The 19608-nt window shown below is 42.0% G+C and overlaps 1 protein-coding gene across 8 annotated transcripts in view; it reads left to right on the plus strand.

The window, feature by feature from the left end:
* Window positions 1-19608, plus strand: part of SDK1 (sidekick cell adhesion molecule 1) — a 387987-nt gene that overhangs the window by 279984 nt on the left and 88395 nt on the right. For all 8 annotated transcript variants that reach the window (XM_042036822.1, XM_042036824.1, XM_042036827.1 and 5 more), the window contains 5 exons: window positions 596-711; window positions 3737-3929; window positions 6904-7002; window positions 11522-11713; window positions 13595-13716. In XM_042036822.1, coding sequence (XP_041892756.1) covers window positions 596-711; window positions 3737-3929; window positions 6904-7002; window positions 11522-11713; window positions 13595-13716 — 722 coding nt within the window. The remainder of the gene's footprint in view (window positions 1-595; window positions 712-3736; window positions 3930-6903; window positions 7003-11521; window positions 11714-13594; window positions 13717-19608) is intronic.

Raw genomic sequence — 19608 nt, forward strand, 5'->3', positions numbered from 1 at the left:
ATTCAATATACATGAATGTATATCATATCAAGATAAAATGAGAACATCTCCCAATTCCCAAGAAAAATCTTCATTGTATGTGATATGACTGGTCCTAATTCTTTAAGCAGTAGTAAATAATAAACAGATGCTGTTGCCAGATTATAATTCACAATTAGAACCTTAATTGTGCAAACTCTGTGTTTTCCTGTCTGATCTGGGGAATTGAGCAGCATTAAAGGACTCGAGAAATTTCTCTCAGAAACTGTTCATTCTTGGTGCACTCAGGGATGACTGAAAGAGCTGTGCTCACCTCTCCTGATCTGGCTTCTGCCTCAAGTTTTTCTGAGAAACTCCTCTGCAGGATATTAAGCTGCAGAAACCATTTCTTCTCCTCCCCTTGAAGGAGTCTCCAATACAAGATGAGAAATTAACCCAATTACCCAGCTTTCCAAATCACTGCTGTTCCAGGGGAAGTGCATCCTTCTCTCAAGGTTGTTATTACTCTGTGACTTGTGAGTGACACTCATTGGTTCTGTGTTCATTTTTCTCTTTTTTCCCCTCATTCCCTATCCACTCTGTTTTATCTTGTTCCCTCTCTGCTGCCTGGGAGCAGTGCCCACAGCTCCACCTCAGAACGTGCAGGTCGAAGCCGTGAATTCCACAACCATCCAGTTCCTCTGGAACCCTCCACCCCAGCAGTTCATCAACGGCATCAACCAAGGGTACAAGGTGAGTAGAGACTTCAGATAACGTCTGCCTTAACAGTCCTGGTATAAACCAGAATTTCATTCTGATAATCTCTGAATCTCCAAAGTGACTCTGTGCTCCCAGGAGTATCTTACATGGGTAAAATGAAGAGAAAAGTGAGCAATTGTTGATCCTCACAGGGCTTGGAGCAACCTGGGATAGTAGAAGGTGTCCTTGCAGGACATGGCAGAGGTTGGAACTGGGTGATCTTCAAGGTCTCTTCCAACCCAAACCATTCTCTGATTCCAATATTTGCAATTTATGTAAGTTCTGAAAAGGGAATGTGTCATAGCCTAGAAGTCCTTATACCTTTGTCATTTTCCTGGAGAGTTTCCAAAGCCAGAAAGCAATTCCATGTCAGTTTGGAAAGTCACCACAGGAGACATGTCATTGTGGCACTGAAAACCAACCTTGAGGTTTCCCTTTATGCTAATGCAGAATCACCATTCATTTCACTGGGAGCCAAGGCATCACACTAAATATTTGCCTTGACTTTCCCACTGTGATGATCTGGGAGATATGAGAATGTAGAATTTATTAATCAGGCAATACCTGTTACAGTGCACAGAGCAGAGAGTGCTTAACAGAGCCTCTGACCGGCGGAGTGTTTGCTGAGGAACTGGGTGGGGTGGTTTGTTCCTGCTTAACAGAGCCTCCATCAGTGGTTCAGTGGTCAGAGCATAATAAATGAAGGGTTTAAAAACTTCCATGGAGAGAACAAAGAGAAATCTTGCAGGAGTGTCAGAGCAACAAAAGGGAAGACAAGTGTGGTTTATGAGCAGGGAGGAGCGAGGTTGGTTTGAGTGTTGGGTGAAGGGACGTGGAGTGGTTTGAGGAGGATGCTGTAGTTTAGAAGACAAGTTGTGAATTAAGGGATTGTATATGGACTTGAGCTGTTTCAGAAGACTTGATCCTTCTCTAGGAATGTCCCAAATTGACAGGGAAACTGAGACAGACAGAGATATGCATGGGAATTTTGGTATTTCTGCCCAAACCAATGTAGTTCTCATAAAGACCAGCAGTGGTTTGAGAATCCCACTGCTAAAGAACTAAATACATGTAGATGTGTGTCTGCTTCTGGCAGAAATAGAATCAGTTCTCAAGGCTCAGTGACTGACAGGTCTGCAGTACAATACCCTGAAACCCCAGCACAGAAAAAGTACTTGGCTTCTGTTCAAACTCTGGAGAATAAAAGCACTTTTGGGGTTCAGTGGACTGCAGTACACTCTAATTTTCTGGTCCAAGTCCAAGCACAGGGAGCCCAGGTTTGCAAAAGTTTTTTTTCAGATTTTCATTCTCTGTTGTATTCAGAGTTTCAGTGTAAGGATCCTTCATCTCCCTGCATAGCTACCTCTAATTTATGTTTCCATTTCTTCAGCAATGGTATAAAATAAGTCAGATTGTAATTTATATCTGTCAGTGGACAATGAAAACTTCTGAAATTATCAAAATTTGTATTTCTTCTGATTTCTTTGATTGCAGTAGATTGCCACAGCTTTGCCACTCTGTTTCCCCCAGGGAATTGGAGTACAAAGACTGTGTGAGATCATTTCTGTCACTTATTTCTACAGAGTAGCTTTGTGTATGATTTATAAATTTCTCATAGTCAAAGCCAGGCCTTTGCCTTTCCTAAGGATTTAACCCATTTTTTCCTTTAACTGACAAAATTGTTCACCTGTATTTTCTGCACATATTTCCTCACGAATGTGCAACGAAATGCACTCAAAAAAGAGTTCAGTCCTCCAAAGTTATAAATGCCAATTGTAATCCACAGAGGTGATTTAGAAAAGAAAGTAAAACTTACTATCCTCTTTAACCATTTTACACTTTTATCTTTTCTTTGAAATTTATTTGCATTTCAATAAGTTGTAAAGTGCACCTTCTCAAATATGAAATATTCCTAACAAAATTACCCCTAATATTCCCCTAACTGTGCTTTCTGGTTGTCAGGGACTCTAGACATTGGCTAAGTGTGTCAGATATGGCTTATTAATTTCAGGTATCTTTTCATGTTTATGAGCCTGAAATCAATACAAGTAGCACGATTTACACAGCCCTTGAGTCAAGCCTGGAATTTTAACATTCTCTTGTAACCAAAAACAATAAGGATTTTTGGACAAAATAAAAATTTCATAAACACTTTCAAGTTTTAGACCTCTAAGCCTTTAAGGTGATTTCAAAAATTGTTTCAAAATTTCAAAGTCATTTGCCAAAAATGAATCTTTTAAGTCCTCATTTAGGTACCTACACATGAGGTATTGCACTCTGAGATACTGATCGTCCAGAACATCCACTGAGATGAATGAAACCTGGAAGACTGGGCTCCTCTGACAAGCACCCTATTTTAAATGCATGAAAATGTCTTCAGGAGTCTAACTTTTGGGACTCAGGTGTTGAAAATTGTAGTAATCATCTTTACAACCATTTTCTCTTCTTTCTGTAGTTCCAGAACTGCTTGAATCATTCGCAGTGTGGGTGTCCCCAGTCCAATGAGCTTGTGATGCTCCCAGCCTGTGAGGCAGGGCTGCTCACTGGGGTGCTGGCAGGGCTCTGGGAGGGGAAGGGGATGTGTGTCCCCACTTCTCTCCCTCTGACCCCAATAACCTCCCCAGACAGTGGGATCTTTAAAGAAAATAAGATAAAGCATTTATGTCAGAGTAACACTGAAAATACCTCCTTCAGCTTGCTTTCAGCAGCAGAGACCGGCCAGGCTGATGAGACAAAAGGCTCGTGTCATCTGAATAATAATTTCCCATAATTCTGGCATTGCTCAGTAGCAGCCATGGAGAATTGCAATGCTGGTGTATCCCATCAGCAGCGAGTGTTACAGACATCCCTCCAGTATCACAGTGCTGCATCCATCTGTTCAGCATCAGAGTTGACAGTAGTTTAACAGCATTGGTTGGTTCTTTGCAATCAGATTAAGATGGTTTTGGCAGCCAAACCTACTTTCATTCCAAATAGACACAACTTCTAATGAGAGCTCATCCATGTTTGAATTTCCCAGCTCCTGGCGTGGCCAGTGGATGCTCCAGAGAGTGTGACCGTGGTCACCATCGCTCCAGATTTCCATGGTGTTCACAGTGGCTGCATCACCAACCTGAAGAAGTTCACCACCTACTACACCTCAGTGCTGTGCTTCACCACCCCGGGGGACGGCCCTCGGAGCCCTCCCCAGCTCCTGCGCACCCTGGAAGACAGTGAGTACCTGAATTTTTAAATCTCTCTTCTTAAAATTTGATCTCAGGTTCACGGTCACTCTGCAATCTCTTCTCAAGTGACCTCGTGTCAGATGAAGACCTCAGCCAGTTTTCCATGGGTGTTCTTTTAGCCTGTGGCAGATATTTGAATTTTTTTTCAGTATAGACTAAACCTGGATGAATTTTTTTACATTGGTGATTAGCTAAGAGCTCCATAGTCTGGTTCAGCCAACACACAATGCATTGTTTGTCTGTGAATCCTTGTGCTCTTAAATCCATGTTCAGATGCCCAGATAAATATGAATTGATCTTCTTAGGAACTGAGCACTGGAACTTCCTGTGGAGGTCAATGATTAATTTATGATTGCTTCCTGCTGTTATTCAATATATTGAAAATGTCTGTATCGATATTACATTGCAAGTGTTTGTGTGAAAGAACCAGGCTCATGGCAAGGCAGTATATTGCATTCTGGAAAACTGAAGGCAGGATGAAATAAAATGAGCTGGATGGTTTAGCATATAAATTATTTCCTGCATCAGAAAAAGCTTTGGTCTCTGTGGCTCCTTGAAGTTGTTTTCTCAAGACATATTTGGGCCTATCGAGTGCAGTGTGTGTCTGATGCAGATAAATTACGGTGGCCCTCACAGCTGACTGTGTTCACAGTGATCTTGGCTCTGGCCAGTGCTTCGGGAGCATCATAAACACTGCTGCACATTTGCAGGCTCAAACCAGAGTAAAAGGTGTCTAATTCATCCATTAAGATATTGTTTTTAGAAATACTACTCTGCCTTAATAGGGACCTTTTAGGTTAGCCAGCGTTCCCATAAAGAAGAATCCGATCGTCGTTAACATTCAGGGGAGTGAGGCTCAAAGTGCTAATCCAATTTTTCACGAGATACTTTTGAAGGAACCTGGAGAAAATTGCTTTCCCACAGATTTTGCTGGTGTGGTTAGTCTCCTCTATGTACTAGAACTGTGCCCCCAGAGCAGGTTGTAAGCTTAAACCAGAGGTAGGAATTTAAGGACCAGAAATCTGTATGAGCCACTAATCTGAACTCCAGCTTGTGTGTTTGGGGTGAAAGCAAAAGGTGTGGTGGAAAGAGAAACATGCATTAGGTTCCTGTGTGCACCATCAGCTTTTTTGCCCATTTTCCTAAGGAAACAAAGATTTAGCCAGTGATGGTTTGTAAATGTGCCTGTTGAGTTCATCTGAGCACAGTGGAACCCCATGGTTAATCTCAGTGAGTGCAGAAGGGTAAGAAACCAAAGATACAAAATTCCTTGGATTTCCCAAAATTAAACAACTGGGAAGAGGAAAGAGAATATCAATATTTCTGCTGAAGGAAAGGCTGCAGAAATGAACCTTAAATGCTTTCCACAAAGTGGGAGAAGGGGGAGAGTCATTGCCCTGTCTCATTGAGGCTATCTCAGGGAAATGTTGGGATCGTGTGCCATTTTAAACACAAGAGAATTCCATCAGGAAACATAAACCAAGAGAGAGCCAGACTTGTGTTTTCTAGATAATCTGAGACATTTCTTGGTGTGTCCAGCTGTATGCTGCAAGGAGCCTCAGCAGGAGAGATGAGCAGGATTGATTTATTTATTTATTAATCTTGCAGAATTGCTTCCCTGGGTTTTCACAGTGACGGAGGAGTTCCATGCAGGATGGTGTAATGCATCCTGCCAGAGAACTCCTTGAAGTTGAGTTGCTTCAGGATTTATGTGGTGGGAAAAAAGATTTGAAAGGCCTGTCATTCATGTTTGCAGGTGATCATTTTCTGTCTGTATGGCAAAGTTAGGCAATCCTTTAGGAAAACAGGGATCCATTTGCTGATGAGCTGCAGGTCAAAAAAAACCTGACATCCAGTCAGAAGTGCTCCTGGCCTGCAATCACCTGCACCTGGGTTTCCTGATGACATTGGGCTGTAACTGCAGGGGAGCTGATTGGAGCAAGGCTTTGTGTGTGTGTGGTTTCCATGTCTGCAGATCCATGGTCCCAAAGAGTGGTAATTCCATGCTCTTGGTGAGCATTCCTGGGATCAGTACTGGATCAGCAGTTCTGTGGTGCTTTGACTACTGGGTACTGCAGAGTGGATTTGGACATTTTCCTCACTGGGACTGCAGAATCACAAATGGGGTTGTAGCTGACCTACTGGCAAGTTTTGGGCTTTTTTTGTCATAGCTGGAGGGGAATGAGAGGCTGGACTAAATTGAAGAGGAAACAAAACATGAAATTGCAGACAAGAAATTGCCAACTGATGTCAGTGGAGCTGGAGGATACTCAGGCAGGGATCCAATGACAGAAGCACAGTGAATATAAAGTGAACAAAACCTCCTTTTTCCAGTACATCGATTGAGGACAGAACAGCACTTGGATCAAAAATCAGTCAGGTTGTCTTCCTTGAAGATCAAAATTGAGGGAGGATGGCATATTCTTGACAGTCATTCCATTTTATGCTCTTTCATTGCACACTGGGGAGCTGAAATTTTTAAGAGCTCTTGAGCTACCTCATAAAAACCCTTTAAAAGTTTCACACACTTGTATTCATTTTACAGAAGACAGTTGCCATTATGTTGGACATTTTTAGAGTTGTTTTGAGGGAATTTATCCAAGCAGTGGCTTGTGACTCTGTCCTTGCTGTGACCTTGCACACGGGAAAGACTCTTTCCAGGTGAGGGGATTGCTGGTGGTGTTGCTGCACAGAACAGTGCAGGTAAACACCTCACATGTATCCTTCCTTGAGCAAATGCTGTTCAATCTGCCCAGAGCTGGGATGATGACTGGGTGAAATAATTGACGTGATGATAGCCAGAGCATTTCTTCCCACCTTGCATTCTCCTCTCACCAAGGTTTTCAGCCTCCCTTAGTGCTGGCTCCAGGATGTATTTCTCCATCCCTAACCTTGCCCTGTGAATCTGGTCCCAGTTAAGTGGGGCTCAGCTATTAACAGCTTTCCTCTTCTGATTTGCCAGAGCCAGGAGCTGTGGGACACCTGAGTTTCACCGAGATTCTGGACACCTCACTCAAGGTCAGCTGGCAAGAACCTGTAGAGAAAAACGGCATCATCACAGGTATCAGCCACTATCTCTGCTTTTACTTTTTTTCTTTTTTGCTTTTACTTTTTACTTTTTTACTTGTGTGGGGGGTGGAATGTGTTCTTGCAGTGAAAAACTGTGCAGTGGAACATTTAGGGAGAATTTGGGCTATTGCTTGTTTCCTCACCCCTCCTCTGGATAATTGAGATGTCACCAGGGAGTGTTACACAAAGTACAGCTCCAATTACTGGCAGCTCATGATTGTGGTTACTGGAAAAGCAGTTTGTGTTAGAAATCAACTCCCCACAGGGTGTCTGGTCTTGTTAAATCCTCCGTGACCTCCACCTGCATTACTGAATTTTTGGAAATTTGTGAGACTGTGCTTGGCCTTTGCCCCAAGGGTGGGGGGTCCCTACACAGCGTTCACAGCTGCAAAGTCTGGATTGGCATTGCTGAGGTTTGCAATCAAGACCAAGCCTGAAATCAGCAGAATCCTTCATCTGTGATCAAGTGGTCTGGCTGTGGACTGCGTGACAGAATTTGCATGTCATTACTTAATCTGTTATAAACCATCACAGGGGTTCAGAACTCTCTTGTTTCCCTTTGATGAGTCTGCCATTTGACAAGCTATTTATCTATTTACTGTATGCCAGTGTAGATACAACATCAGCAACTTCATTATTTTTCATAAAGGAAGCTATAAATACTTGAGGAAACCTCTAGTTCTTATCGACAGAGGCAATATTGTTTTCAGATGGTAAACTATTGCAGCTGCACAGGATGGAAATTCCATTTAACAAAGGCTTTCAAGGTTTTGAAGCACAAAAAAAAGCTCCCAGATTTTAAATTACTGGAGACAGTTGGGAAGGGAGAAGATCATTTCACACAGATCAAAGTATTTCATGTTTTGAGCATTTAAATGTATGTATTTTTTTTTTAAATTGTGTTACCATTTTTTTTAGAGCGCATTTTAGGAGTTAAAAAAATCAGATTATCTGACCCTTGACTGTTGAAATGTTATATTGGTCTAATTTTCTGGAGCATTTTAACTTTGACAGGTGTAATTATTTTGATAGGATTTCACTTGTCAGTGTTTTCCTCTGTGTATCTGTAACGTGCACCATTTGTAGCTGTGTGCTCCGTGCTGTTTGTGGAGTCCTCATGCAGATCATCTCCGGCCTCTCCACCACAGAAACCTGCCTGAAATATGCACTGATTTAAGTGGTTTGAGAATAGAAACTAATGACTCCTGAAAGCAGAGTAGTATTGATTCAGTGAGGATGTCCAAAGCCTTTCAAGCCCAAGTGCTTAAATTTAGGTACCTCCATCCATGATGAAATACTGATCCTTGTTAAGCAGCAGGTAGCAGCTCTGTGCTTGGTGTTGCAGAATTACTTTGCTAAAAACAAGCTTCTCCCTCCCAGAATGGGTTGAAACCTGATGGAGCCAAATGATGGACTGTGTTATATTTGGGGTAAATAGTTTCAGAAGGAATTAACTGAAGAAGTTCTCTTATTCAGGACAAAATACCAGTGTGAAAATGCACAGCAGAGTTTATACGGAAAAAGAAACCTCCTTAATGATGCAAATTGCATTTGGGATAGAGGAACAGCAAAATTGCTCATGCCCTTAGCACCTCAGAGGTTTAGAGAGGGCTGCTTGGAGATCTGAGTGCTCAGGGAGGCAATTATTCATCATTTCTGCTCGTTGATGTCTTTACTGGACCTTCTTGTTCCCTGCACGGGTGCTGGGAGGAGGGAAGCACGGAGGGGGTGCCCAGCAGCCAACCTGCTCTGGGAAATTGCCCATTACTCTTGCTGTAAATCTCAGTATCTTCCTCGTTCCCTCAGCAAACATTGATTTATGAGCATCTGGATGTGGACGGACAGTTTGTGATTGGGCGTAGTGCTCTCGTGTAGAGAATTTACTCCACATCAACAGAAAATTATTTCTGAAACTCCTCTGGTCATTAGTTCCCGTTAGGCAGCATTTTGTGGAGTGCCAAACCGTGGGGGAAGGATCTGTGGCACCTTCCCTGTCCTCACTCACAGTGGAGCCAGAGGAAACCCTCTGGAAAATCCGGCTGCGCTCCCCACGCACGTTTCTGACAGGGATCGCATCTGTAACACAGGGAGTGTGTTCTCACCAGCCACATGGCCCAGAGTTCTGCCCATCTGCTGCTCAGTGTGGCTGAAGTGCTACTTGGGGGTGCAGTGCTTGTTGTTCCTTTCCTTCAGCGCTTTTTTTTTCATCTGTTTCTGTTATGCCTGATTGCTTTTGGCGTTGTGTCTGCTTGCTGTGTATGTACAGATTTTCTGTTCTCATCTTTTATATGACTGGAATTTAACTATACATCTGGGACTGAAATCCCCGACAGTAAATACTGCCTCTTTGCCTTTTCTTCAATTTACACAGAAACTCAGGATATTTTTCCTGGTGAACTTTTTTTTTTTTCCCCAGAAAATAAATACATAGAGACTATGCGCCTAATGGGCGGGAAAGCTGGGTCTCATCCTGTGATCACAAGGGAGAAGAGATAAAATGTCCAAAGAATAATCACCAACATTTGATGTATAACCTAAGCTTATCCAGATGGGAGAGGAGATATCTCAATCACAGAAGATTACCTGGTGCATGCTGAATGACACTTTTTATTGTCCATAAGCAACAAATGGATAGAGGGAGCATTAAAAGTCTCCTGCTTATCTTCCTCTGGTTATTTATTGTCTGGAACAGACTGCACCCACAGCTATTGAAAGAAAAGGGTGTTTGTGATGGTCCTTCTGCTTGCAACTCCTTCGTGCCTCTTCACTGAGCATCAAATGCAGGGGACAGTCAGCCCCCACCTTTCTGCTCATCCTCTGTTCATTCAGGCAACAGAGTCCTTAAATTTTGTCAGCATCTTCCTACAGATTACAATCCTGCCTGTGCTACATCAACTCTGGTCTGGCAAATGGCTCTTAAACCTTTTCAGAGAGCATCAAAACACCACAGTGTTTCTAAGACACTGGTAAATTACTGAGTTAATTAATTACCCCTCCGACACTTATTTAAAACCAGTTCCAGATGAGTGTTCAGGAGTTTTTCCCCTTCCCCTGTGCAGTGCAGTCAGAGGAGCATTTGTGGTGTAAGTGGAATTGTTGAAGCATCACCTCCCTTTATCACTGCCCCCTCACCTGAAACATAATTAATGACTGTGTGAGCACACTGAGCCCATTTTCATGCAAAATCAGGTTAAGATGAATCCCTGTCAGTGATGGCAGCTCACAAGAGAGGGCAGAGAACGTCTCACACCTCTCTGACTCTTGCAGAAATATTTGTCTCACCATGCTTTTGACTCATGAGATGATGATTTCTTGCGGATTAATACCGTGAGGGATATTGCTACATCAATTCATATATGTTAATCAGCTTATCATGTCTCTTTCTTTTTAAAAATTTGAAAAAAAAAAAAAAACCTCAAGCCCTCTAACTGGTCCGAATTCCTCATCTTAGATGATGGCAACAGAAGCCCAGTAGGGAGTTTCTCCAGCCAGTTTGCCTTGTGCATGGTTCACTCAGTGGGATTCCTTTCTGTTAGTCCTTTTCACTCACATCAAATTTCACAGGCATTCAAGAGCTATGTGTATTTTTTTTTTCTCACCCTCTGAGTCAAATCACAAAGAAAGCGGCAATCAAGCAAACTTTTCAGACATGCTCTCTGGGGACTGGCACAGCGAGGTTCACATGGGTTCAAATGAGAATAAAGTGGGACTGGGCAGGAGGAGGACAAGCAGATTTGGAGGTAAAATTGAGCAAATCAGACAGTGGGAAGTTTCAAAAGTTCTTGGAAGGCAAGTGGTTATCAAAGAGATAAAAAGGAAAGCCTGGTTGTGATAGAAGAATAATATGGAGGTCAGGGCAGGTGCAGCTTTGGACAATGCATTGGCTCCAAGATGGTTTTGAAAGAAAGGATAATGATTCACCCTGCTGAAGGATTTCTGCAAGGAACAAGCAGTGGGGAATAGAGGTTTTTCAGTTCCTAGAAGATTCCCACAATGTTCCTGCCTGATTGTTACTGTCAGATTTCTAAGCATTTCTGAGCAGGCAGCAGTGAAGGTTACTTCAGCCTGCAAAGGGAGAAGTCCTACTAAGCACATGGAGATTTTTAATCAGATATTCCAGTAGATGTTATATTTTCCAGTGTTTCTTCCTATTTGCTTTGTAGAGTTCACAGAATGAAAGTCCATCTTTCTGTCATGTTATCCGCAGGTTTCCAGGCCATTTCATAGGAAGCACAGAAAAAAAAAAGACAGTTGAGACCTCATGTTTTCCTAGTAGGGACATACCCTGTGGGGTACCTGCATCAATTGTTTATCAGAAATAACAATATTTTAAAAATACTTGGGTATTTTAGCCAGTGTGTACTTGAAGGAGGGTTTTTTCTATTTATAAAAACGACCACAAGGAATGGCTTAAGGAACAAGGATCCACCACTGCCCACAAGCACGGGCAGGAATTCTCTGGGTTATTGGAGAACTGTGTCCCCCTGACCTGTGGGTGATGTGCTTTGCAGGGTACCAGATCTCCTGGGAGGTGTACGGCAGGAACGAGTCCCGCCTGGCCCGCACCCTGTCCAACAGCACCCTGGAGTACAAGATCACGGGGCTGTCGTCCCTCACCACCTACACCATCGAGGTGGCGGCCGTGACCGCCCAGGGCAGCGGCTGGGTCACCTCCTCCACCATCTCCTCTGGAGTGCCTCCAGGTTGGTGAAGCTGCAGGGAACAAAGAAAATGTGCCAGTTCTTCGTGTTCCTGTGGTCCAAAGGTCACACGTTACTTCAGTTCAGCAGTAATAAAAACGATTTTATTTGTAAAGCACTGGAATTCTTTGCCGCGTAATTTAGATTTAATTTTTGGAACAGAGTGAAATGTTAACGTGAAGATATTTACGGTTTGAAATTTCCAGGAAGTTGAGGGGGTTTAATACAAATACAAAAGGAATTGTAGGTCTGACAATGGAATGGACAAAGTAATAAAGTGGATACAATACAGAATCTCTTGACATTTACCAAGTGACATCAGAATGAAGCCTGGATCAATTCAAAAAGTGTTGCTTTGGGGGAAGAAATAAAGTTTGGGTGATATTAAAATGAAAAGGATTTTCCATGTGGAAGTAATACAGCTTATGTCAACTATGAGTGTTTCACTTGTACAGTGAATCTAAAATCTTATTTACAAGAATTTGAAGTTGTGGCCTGAAAAAAGATTTGGGGGGAGGCAGTTCAGTCCCACATTGTCCGAGTTACCATTTGGGCACCTGTATATTTACCCTTTTTACATTTTGTTTTTAAAATTCTACACTCCACCCCACCCAGTATAAAAAGCAAACTAAACAGCCAATTCATACCTCAAAGAATCAGTTGCAGTTAATACAGAGGTTATAGAAGTAGAATTTCCCAAAGTGGAGCAGTTATTGTTCATCACTGAGGGAATTCAGTTTTTCCTTTTCCAGTATATTTGAACTTTTCTGTAGGTCCTGAAGTATGTTTGCCCTTCTTTTCCCTAATCATAGATAATTGTGACAAGCTGTAGACTGGATCAATGCCATGATATCTGATGGCAGGATGCCTGCCAGATAACAGCATTATCCCACTTGGGCAGGGTTGGGTTATCGATCGTGGTTCCCACAAATGTGAAGTAAGAACCAAGAAATACTGGGTATTTGTGCATACTTGAAATTATGCCAAAAAACGGCCCATTTTTGGCCTTTTGCAGTTGCACAGAGTGCAGCATTATCATAAAATTAGAGAATGGTTTGGATTGGAAGGGACCCGAAAGATAATTTAGTTGCAACTCCCTGCCATGGGCGGGGACACCTTCCACTAGATAATTACTGATTATAGTAGTTATTCCCATTTGTTATAAATGCAGGTAACTACTGGGAATTTATTCTAAACACTCTATATTTAATCTTTTCCCTGGACTTGGTTTTGTTGTTAATTCAGATGATACAAAAAATGTAAATGCCAGTATAATCTTGACTGATGGGAGGCAAAGACCTGATTTGGGCTGCAGATTTTTCCTTGTAGGAGGTCACTCTCTTTATTTGCTACAGGAATTGAAAAAAAAAAAAACTATCTACTTTAATCAGGCATCAGAAATGCCCTGGGAAAACCCAGATATTAGAGGTTAATATAAATACACTACCCAAAACTTCGAGTCTTTTCCTGTTGTAGTTGTATGTTCTCTAAGAAGTAAATAAAAATTGTTGTCATTTAATTCTGGGGAAACAGAAGTGCAGTGGAATGAGGTGACTTGGCAGACCTGGAGCTGGGAAGTGCCTTCCCCCCAGGACCATCAGGGTTTGTTCATTGGGAAGCTTCTCTAAAATAATACCTGTAATTCTGTAGCTGGGGTCTTTCTTTCCTCGTTTGATCTGTAAAACTGTGGTGCATGCTCAGAGCAGCAGAAATAGTAATGCTGTGTGTAATACTCTGCCAAAAAGAAAAGAAAAATGACCACAACTGGGGAAAATAGAGCCCTTTTCTCTGTGTTTTTTGTATTGGAAATTGCATGTCAGCTTGTGTTACCGACTCCTAGACAAAGAGTGTTTCTATCTCTCATTTACTTTTCTGCTTCTCCAGAACTTCCAGGTGCTCCAACCAACCTGGTGATTTCCAACATCAGCCCTCGCTCTGCCACACTTCAATTCCGCCCAGGATACGATGGCAAAACCTCCATCTCCAAGTGGATAGTGGAAGGCCAGGTATGTCCCTGACAAAATTATCCTAATGAAGGTTCTGAGGGGATAAAAAGAGTCCTAACCTAATGAATTCCTGTTGGGATTTCAGGTTTCGTTACTTTGGGTCAGAGCTCCTCTGTAAATGGCCTGGGGTAGCTGTCCAGGGGGTCCTGGGAAGGTTGGGATGCAGGGGGGTTTGAGAGGCTCAGTTCAGAGATGTCTGTGTCAGCCAGAGAGAAAAGGGTCAGATGAATGCTGGAACTTCTCTTCAAAAGAACAAGAGAAAAATGTGTTATATAATACATATATATATATGTGTGTGTGTGTGTGTGTGTGTGTGAGAATGCTTATCCTTAAATAATTCACACAGGTTTCTGTTTATGTTCAGAAGAACACCATGTACACCATAAACAGCACACACAGCAGAGCTTTAGTCCATCTGTCTATTTTTAAAAGGATTTGAAACTTGTGTTTACGTTCTGTGAGGTGTCTTTTCAAAAGTTTGGAATTGTTATCTCAGAGATTCAGAGCATAGGAAGAATTGCATTGAACAGTAAAAATACCATTGTTCTTGAGATTGAGTGTATTTTTCTATCTTGTAATGGAATATACCAAGGTTTTCTATCCAGGCCTCTAGATATGAATAGGATGAATTCTCTTCTTCATCAGCTTTAGACAATATCCCTCTTTCTGCTGTCATTATGCCTTGGAGGAGTTATATATTCCTCATTTGTTCTCCTGACAGATGAGCTTTGCTTCTTCCTTTCCACCCACTGATCTTTATAAATAATATAATCTGTTTTTAAGACCGAATGTTGGACTCCTTAAATCACCCTCACCACATAGACATGTTGATACAATCACTTCACTTGGTAATGATTTTGTTGTGAACAAATTGGTACATTTGGTGCCATTTATATACACATTATGGCATATTACAGAATTAAACACCAAAATCCGATAATATGGTGGCTTAGCACATTCTGAGGAGCATTTTCCTGCTGGAACACTGCATTGATGTTGCTAGGAATTTGTTCATTCAGTGAGTTGCAGAATGCTACTGAAGTGAAGCAAATTTGAATGCTTTAAAACTGCAGTGATAATTACCATGAAGTTCATCTGCATCCTTGAAAAGCCCTGGGTACCAATAGGAGTTTGAACAGTCCTTGGTGTGCAGGGAGGGAAGGGAGGGTCTTTCTCGTTCACAAACCCTCACCAATATCTCTAGCTTTGCTAGAAAAGTCCAGGGGTTCTTGGTTCTGATAGATCCAGGAATTATTTGCTCCTTTTGGGGAAGGAGTATGGCCAAGTCCTTGTGGAATCTGGGCAGTCCTTTTAACCGCAGCAACCCTGCAAGTTTCTCCAGCACCACACCTCGCTGCTCAGCTTTAATACAACACGAAATGTTGCTCCTAGTGGATTTCAGGAAAAAAATAAAAATTCTTGCTCACCTGATTAATGAAAATCAGTTTAGGTATGCAGAGAAATTGGTGAGTCCTTAAGGATATAGCAAATCCCGTTTCCAGGATGACAGCTGTGTATGATCCTTTGTTCACAGCCCCTTCCTGCCAGCATTCCTCTCAAACTCTTTCTCTCTCAAAGAGCAGTTTCACAGCTCCTTCAGCCAATCTAAAGCAGAGCTCTCATTGTCCTGCTCCGGTTCCCTCTCCCCATCCCACTTACCAAGACTTTTCCTCCTCCTGCCTTCTGTGTGCACTGACACAGGATCAGACCCAGAGCTGCTGGAACTTTGATCCAGCCAAGAACAAATGAGTTTCAGACAGATCAACTCTGCACAGGCTGTGTGTGATCAGAACATCATAGTAAGGGAGGGGGTGTGAGTATGGCAATGGGAGCAGAGATCAGGGCAGCAGTGCCTCTGTCTCCACTTGGATCCAAGATGCCTTGGACCTGCCCACCTTTCAAAGAGACAAAAGCTTTTGCAAAATTGTTTTTTGCTGCCAGTGACACCTCAGTCTCTATTTCTGACTTTCATGTGGTCTGTTCTCAGCTGGGATTTGTCCATGCTGGGATACAGGCTGCTGTATTTTAGCATGGACAACCAAAATTGCTCCTTAGGACTGTGTTGGATTGAAGGGCAGTGGTTGTACAATACTGAAATGGAGGGAGGGTTTTTGTCCTTCTGGATCTTTCATTCACTGACCCATGTACAGCTTTTAATAGCACTGTTAAGTGTTTCATGCCTTGGCATTAAATTAAAAGCCACTTAAGGGGTGTTTTGCACACTCTGATTTTAAAGCTGATGGTATTGCCAAGGGACAGGATGACATTTAGCTATAAAACATTAATCTGAAGTTGGGCAATTCATCTGTGTCTCTCCCCCTCTGTAAGGGGTTACACCTTTGTTTTGGGCATCTTTGATATTCTGAGTCTTCTCTTCCATCTCTACTGGGGATTTACCTTTCACTCTCAATGTCTGACTCCTTACAGACAAAATTCAGCTGTTTTGTATTCACAAACACAACCAACCTGCCACCAACGTGTTTTTCTTCTTTGTTCCTCTATTTGGCAGAAAGCTTCCTTGGTGAGGGCAGGTCTAGAAAACGTTCCAAGTGCTCCAGTTTGGCAGAGAGCCATTTTTGAAGTCTGATACTTCATGAACAATTTGGATGAGAAACACAGCTGGGAATTCCAGCTGATGTGAAATTTTGTGCATCTGGCCTTGGTTTCTGCTTTTTGTGCCTGGGTGTAAATTCATGGGAGCCACTGTGGAACTAATTCTCAATTATGTCAATGAACATGAGAGGAGATCAAGTCTTTAAGAACTTAGTGTTGGTAGATACTAAAATATCAAGCGTTAAAAATCCCATTTCTGTGTTTCTAGTGAAGGTACATTCTGTACTTTTGAAGGGAGTTTTTTCAAAATCACTAGATTGTTTCTTTTCCATCTTTTTTATCTAGACTCAGGACTGGAGGGAACTGGATTTCCAAAACAGAGAACTACAAAAATGTACCAATGCTTTTAAAAAATACTCCTAACTTTTTTTTCCCTATTACATAGAGTATAATCTAAAGGGAAGAGGCTCAAATGTAATACAAAGATTCCACTGACACTTGTTCAGAGGGACCAGCAGTCCCCCTGCCTTGTGGCATTGACACTCACAGGTAACTTGTTCCTCCACAAAGAATTTCAGTAAATCCTTCCAGCCATCCTGTCCTCTCAGATGCAGATAGAACATAGGTTGCAGACTCTGTATTTTGGCAATTTTCAGCCAAGAATGACAATGAATCCCTGCTGGTGTTCATGTAGTTTCATGTTTGCACTCTGTTGCAATCCAGTTTCTTATTTTTCTTGTGTTGGATTTTTCCTGGGGTTTTGTCAGGAAAAATGTGCATAAATGGATCATAGAATGGTTTGGGTTGGAAGGGACCTTGAGGATCACCCAGTTTCAACCCATCCTGACTGTGCCTTGGTGGGTGCTCAGTCCACACCATTGAGCTTATTACAGAATCTGGGATAACTTCTGCCCAGTCTGGTGTGTTTTTCTGGTGATTAATATTATTTGCAGGCAGCACAAGACCTGCAGAATGGCTGAAATTTCTGAAGAGGTGTCACATTTCCTGGAGCCATGAACGTATGGCTATTATAGAGAGTTTTGCTTAAAGCCTTCCTGCTGTTTTTAGAGACACCTTTGTATGAATGCCATGGTGAGCAGCAGCAGAGTTTCAAAGTGGTAAAACCTTTAAAGTATTATCTCTGTGTTCCCTTCTAAAGCCGTGAGTTGGGAAAGAAGTTGCAACTTTAACCATGAATTTGTGTGGTTTTGTGGGTGAAGTCAGTGACCCAGATAGGATTCATCCATTGCACCAGGTGATTCTCTGGGCGTCGTTTTCACTTCAGAGCTGGTAAATAAAGTGTCTGAAACTCTGACAGTTTTATGCCCTTGACAATCTCTAAATCAAAAATGGCTGAATCAATGTAAGGATTTAGCAAGAAAAAAAATTGCACCTGGGCTGACATCCCCTGAACTGAATTTCTCCCAAAACGATTTCAAATGTGTGAGTTATGGACCTCTAAAAAGAAAACTCTGACACATCTTGAACTATAGTAGGACACAGGGTACCTCTATAACGTACAGAAACATTGTGTTTGCCTTTCCTGCAGTTAGTACTTCATAACTGAAGTTTTGGAGGCATTGCTGCCTTACACAAATGATTTTTTCATTCCAAATTTTAATTTTTGAGGTTGTTTTATTTTTAAGTCAGAATTCTGCAACTTTGCTCATGCAGTGCATTCCATCAGAAAACGTTGAGTCATTTTATAAAATATGTAACGTTTTCCTTTTAAGAAATGGAGAAACTAATGCATGAGGAAGTAAAAGGTTCTGATATCACTATCAATATTGTTTTATACTGTCTCATTCCTGCAATAATAAAGGAATATGCCCTTTTATTGGATGTATTGCTTTGGGAGCAGCTGAGGGGTGGGAAGGAATATGTGCTAAGCAGTGATGGCTGATGGCTATTGAGCATTCTGTGAAGTGTCTTGGGGGATAGAGGTGTTTTAATTGTGATGGTCCTGGGGTCCCTGGGGGCTGTGGCTCTGTGGCACAGAGAACTGGGAAGGTGCAGAGTGTGTTCCTCGAGTTTTTATGCTGATGGTAACAGAAAAGCAGTTGGTGCCTCATCTGCCTCCCAAAACAAAGCACCCACGAGCGTGTGTGATCTGTCAACAAACACCATCCTGCTCTGAAGTGTGCATACACTGTTATCCAAAAAAACAGCTACAAGAAAGAAGCCTTTAACTTCACTTGATGTTCTGCAGAGCAGCTCAGAGTGGGCTCTCTTGCCCCTCAAAGGACTCTTTTATCCCAACCACTGCCCGTGGTTCTTTCTGCCCCGTGGGAATCCCTTTGTACTCCGATTCTTGAAACTGATACATTTCCTCTGATCTGACATCAGAGTGTTTCAGCAAAAATAATTTCCTTTTCCTTCCAGAGCCTGAAACTTGGAATCTGCTGTAGATTTTGGGGAACTTAAAAATATAAAGTCCATCACGGAAGGTTTTCTTCTAAGGCTCACTTCTGAGAATACATACGTACATACATACATATACATATATATATATATAAAATAAATAAATAAATGAAACTTCTTTTGAGCAACGTGGACCTAGTACAAGATCCTTAATGTTTCCACCTTTGCAGCCCACCAGAAAATGTCTCACTTGAGTCAATGTCAGCCCTGCTGGGCCGTGTGGTCCTTAATGTGTATTAATGACCTGCCTGCTCTGCGCAACAATTGAAACCTCTGGGCCTACTTTTTTTTTTCCTCATTATTTTGTTAGGCAAGAAATATTTTAAAAAGCTCTTACTGCTCTTAGAATACAAAAAGACAACTTAGCCACCACTGGAGATTATTTGCAGCCTCCAGAGCACTGTGGATTGTTGCTATACAATTGCTGCAGCACTTGGAGGTGATGCTGTTAAGTGCAAGATTTGCAAAAATAAGCATTTACTATAGACTTCCCACAGTATTAATAGAAAACTCATTTAATAAAAAGTATTCTCTGTCTCCTAGACTGAAATCAACCATCTCATCCTTTCTTTGTTTGTGTAGGGCTTTTTTCTCCTTTAAATGTCTTCATCAACTCTTTGTTCTCCAGGTTCACTTTAGGGATGTTCTGTTTTACCCTGCAGACCTGCATCAACTTGTTTCCCTTCAGCTTCCATATCCATGGGCTTCACTACAATTTGTGGAGCTTGGTTAGGACTGGGAATTTTAAAAAGTCCACAACCTTCACTACCATCTATTTTATATGTTGTTTAGTGTGTGGCAGTGACCTTGATCCCCAACAAGTCTGAAATGCCCATCCAGACCTGTTCAGCCACATCCTCCAAGGAATCAGTGCTCTACTGGGAAGATCAGAGAGGATTCTTTCCACAGTGCAATGCA

This window comes from Corvus kubaryi, unplaced genomic scaffold (assembly GCF_017639235.1).
Source record: "Corvus kubaryi isolate FWS band 111438036 unplaced genomic scaffold, C.kubaryi_AGA036_p1.0 37387, whole genome shotgun sequence".
Classification (NCBI taxonomy): Eukaryota; Metazoa; Chordata; class Aves; order Passeriformes; family Corvidae; genus Corvus; species Corvus kubaryi.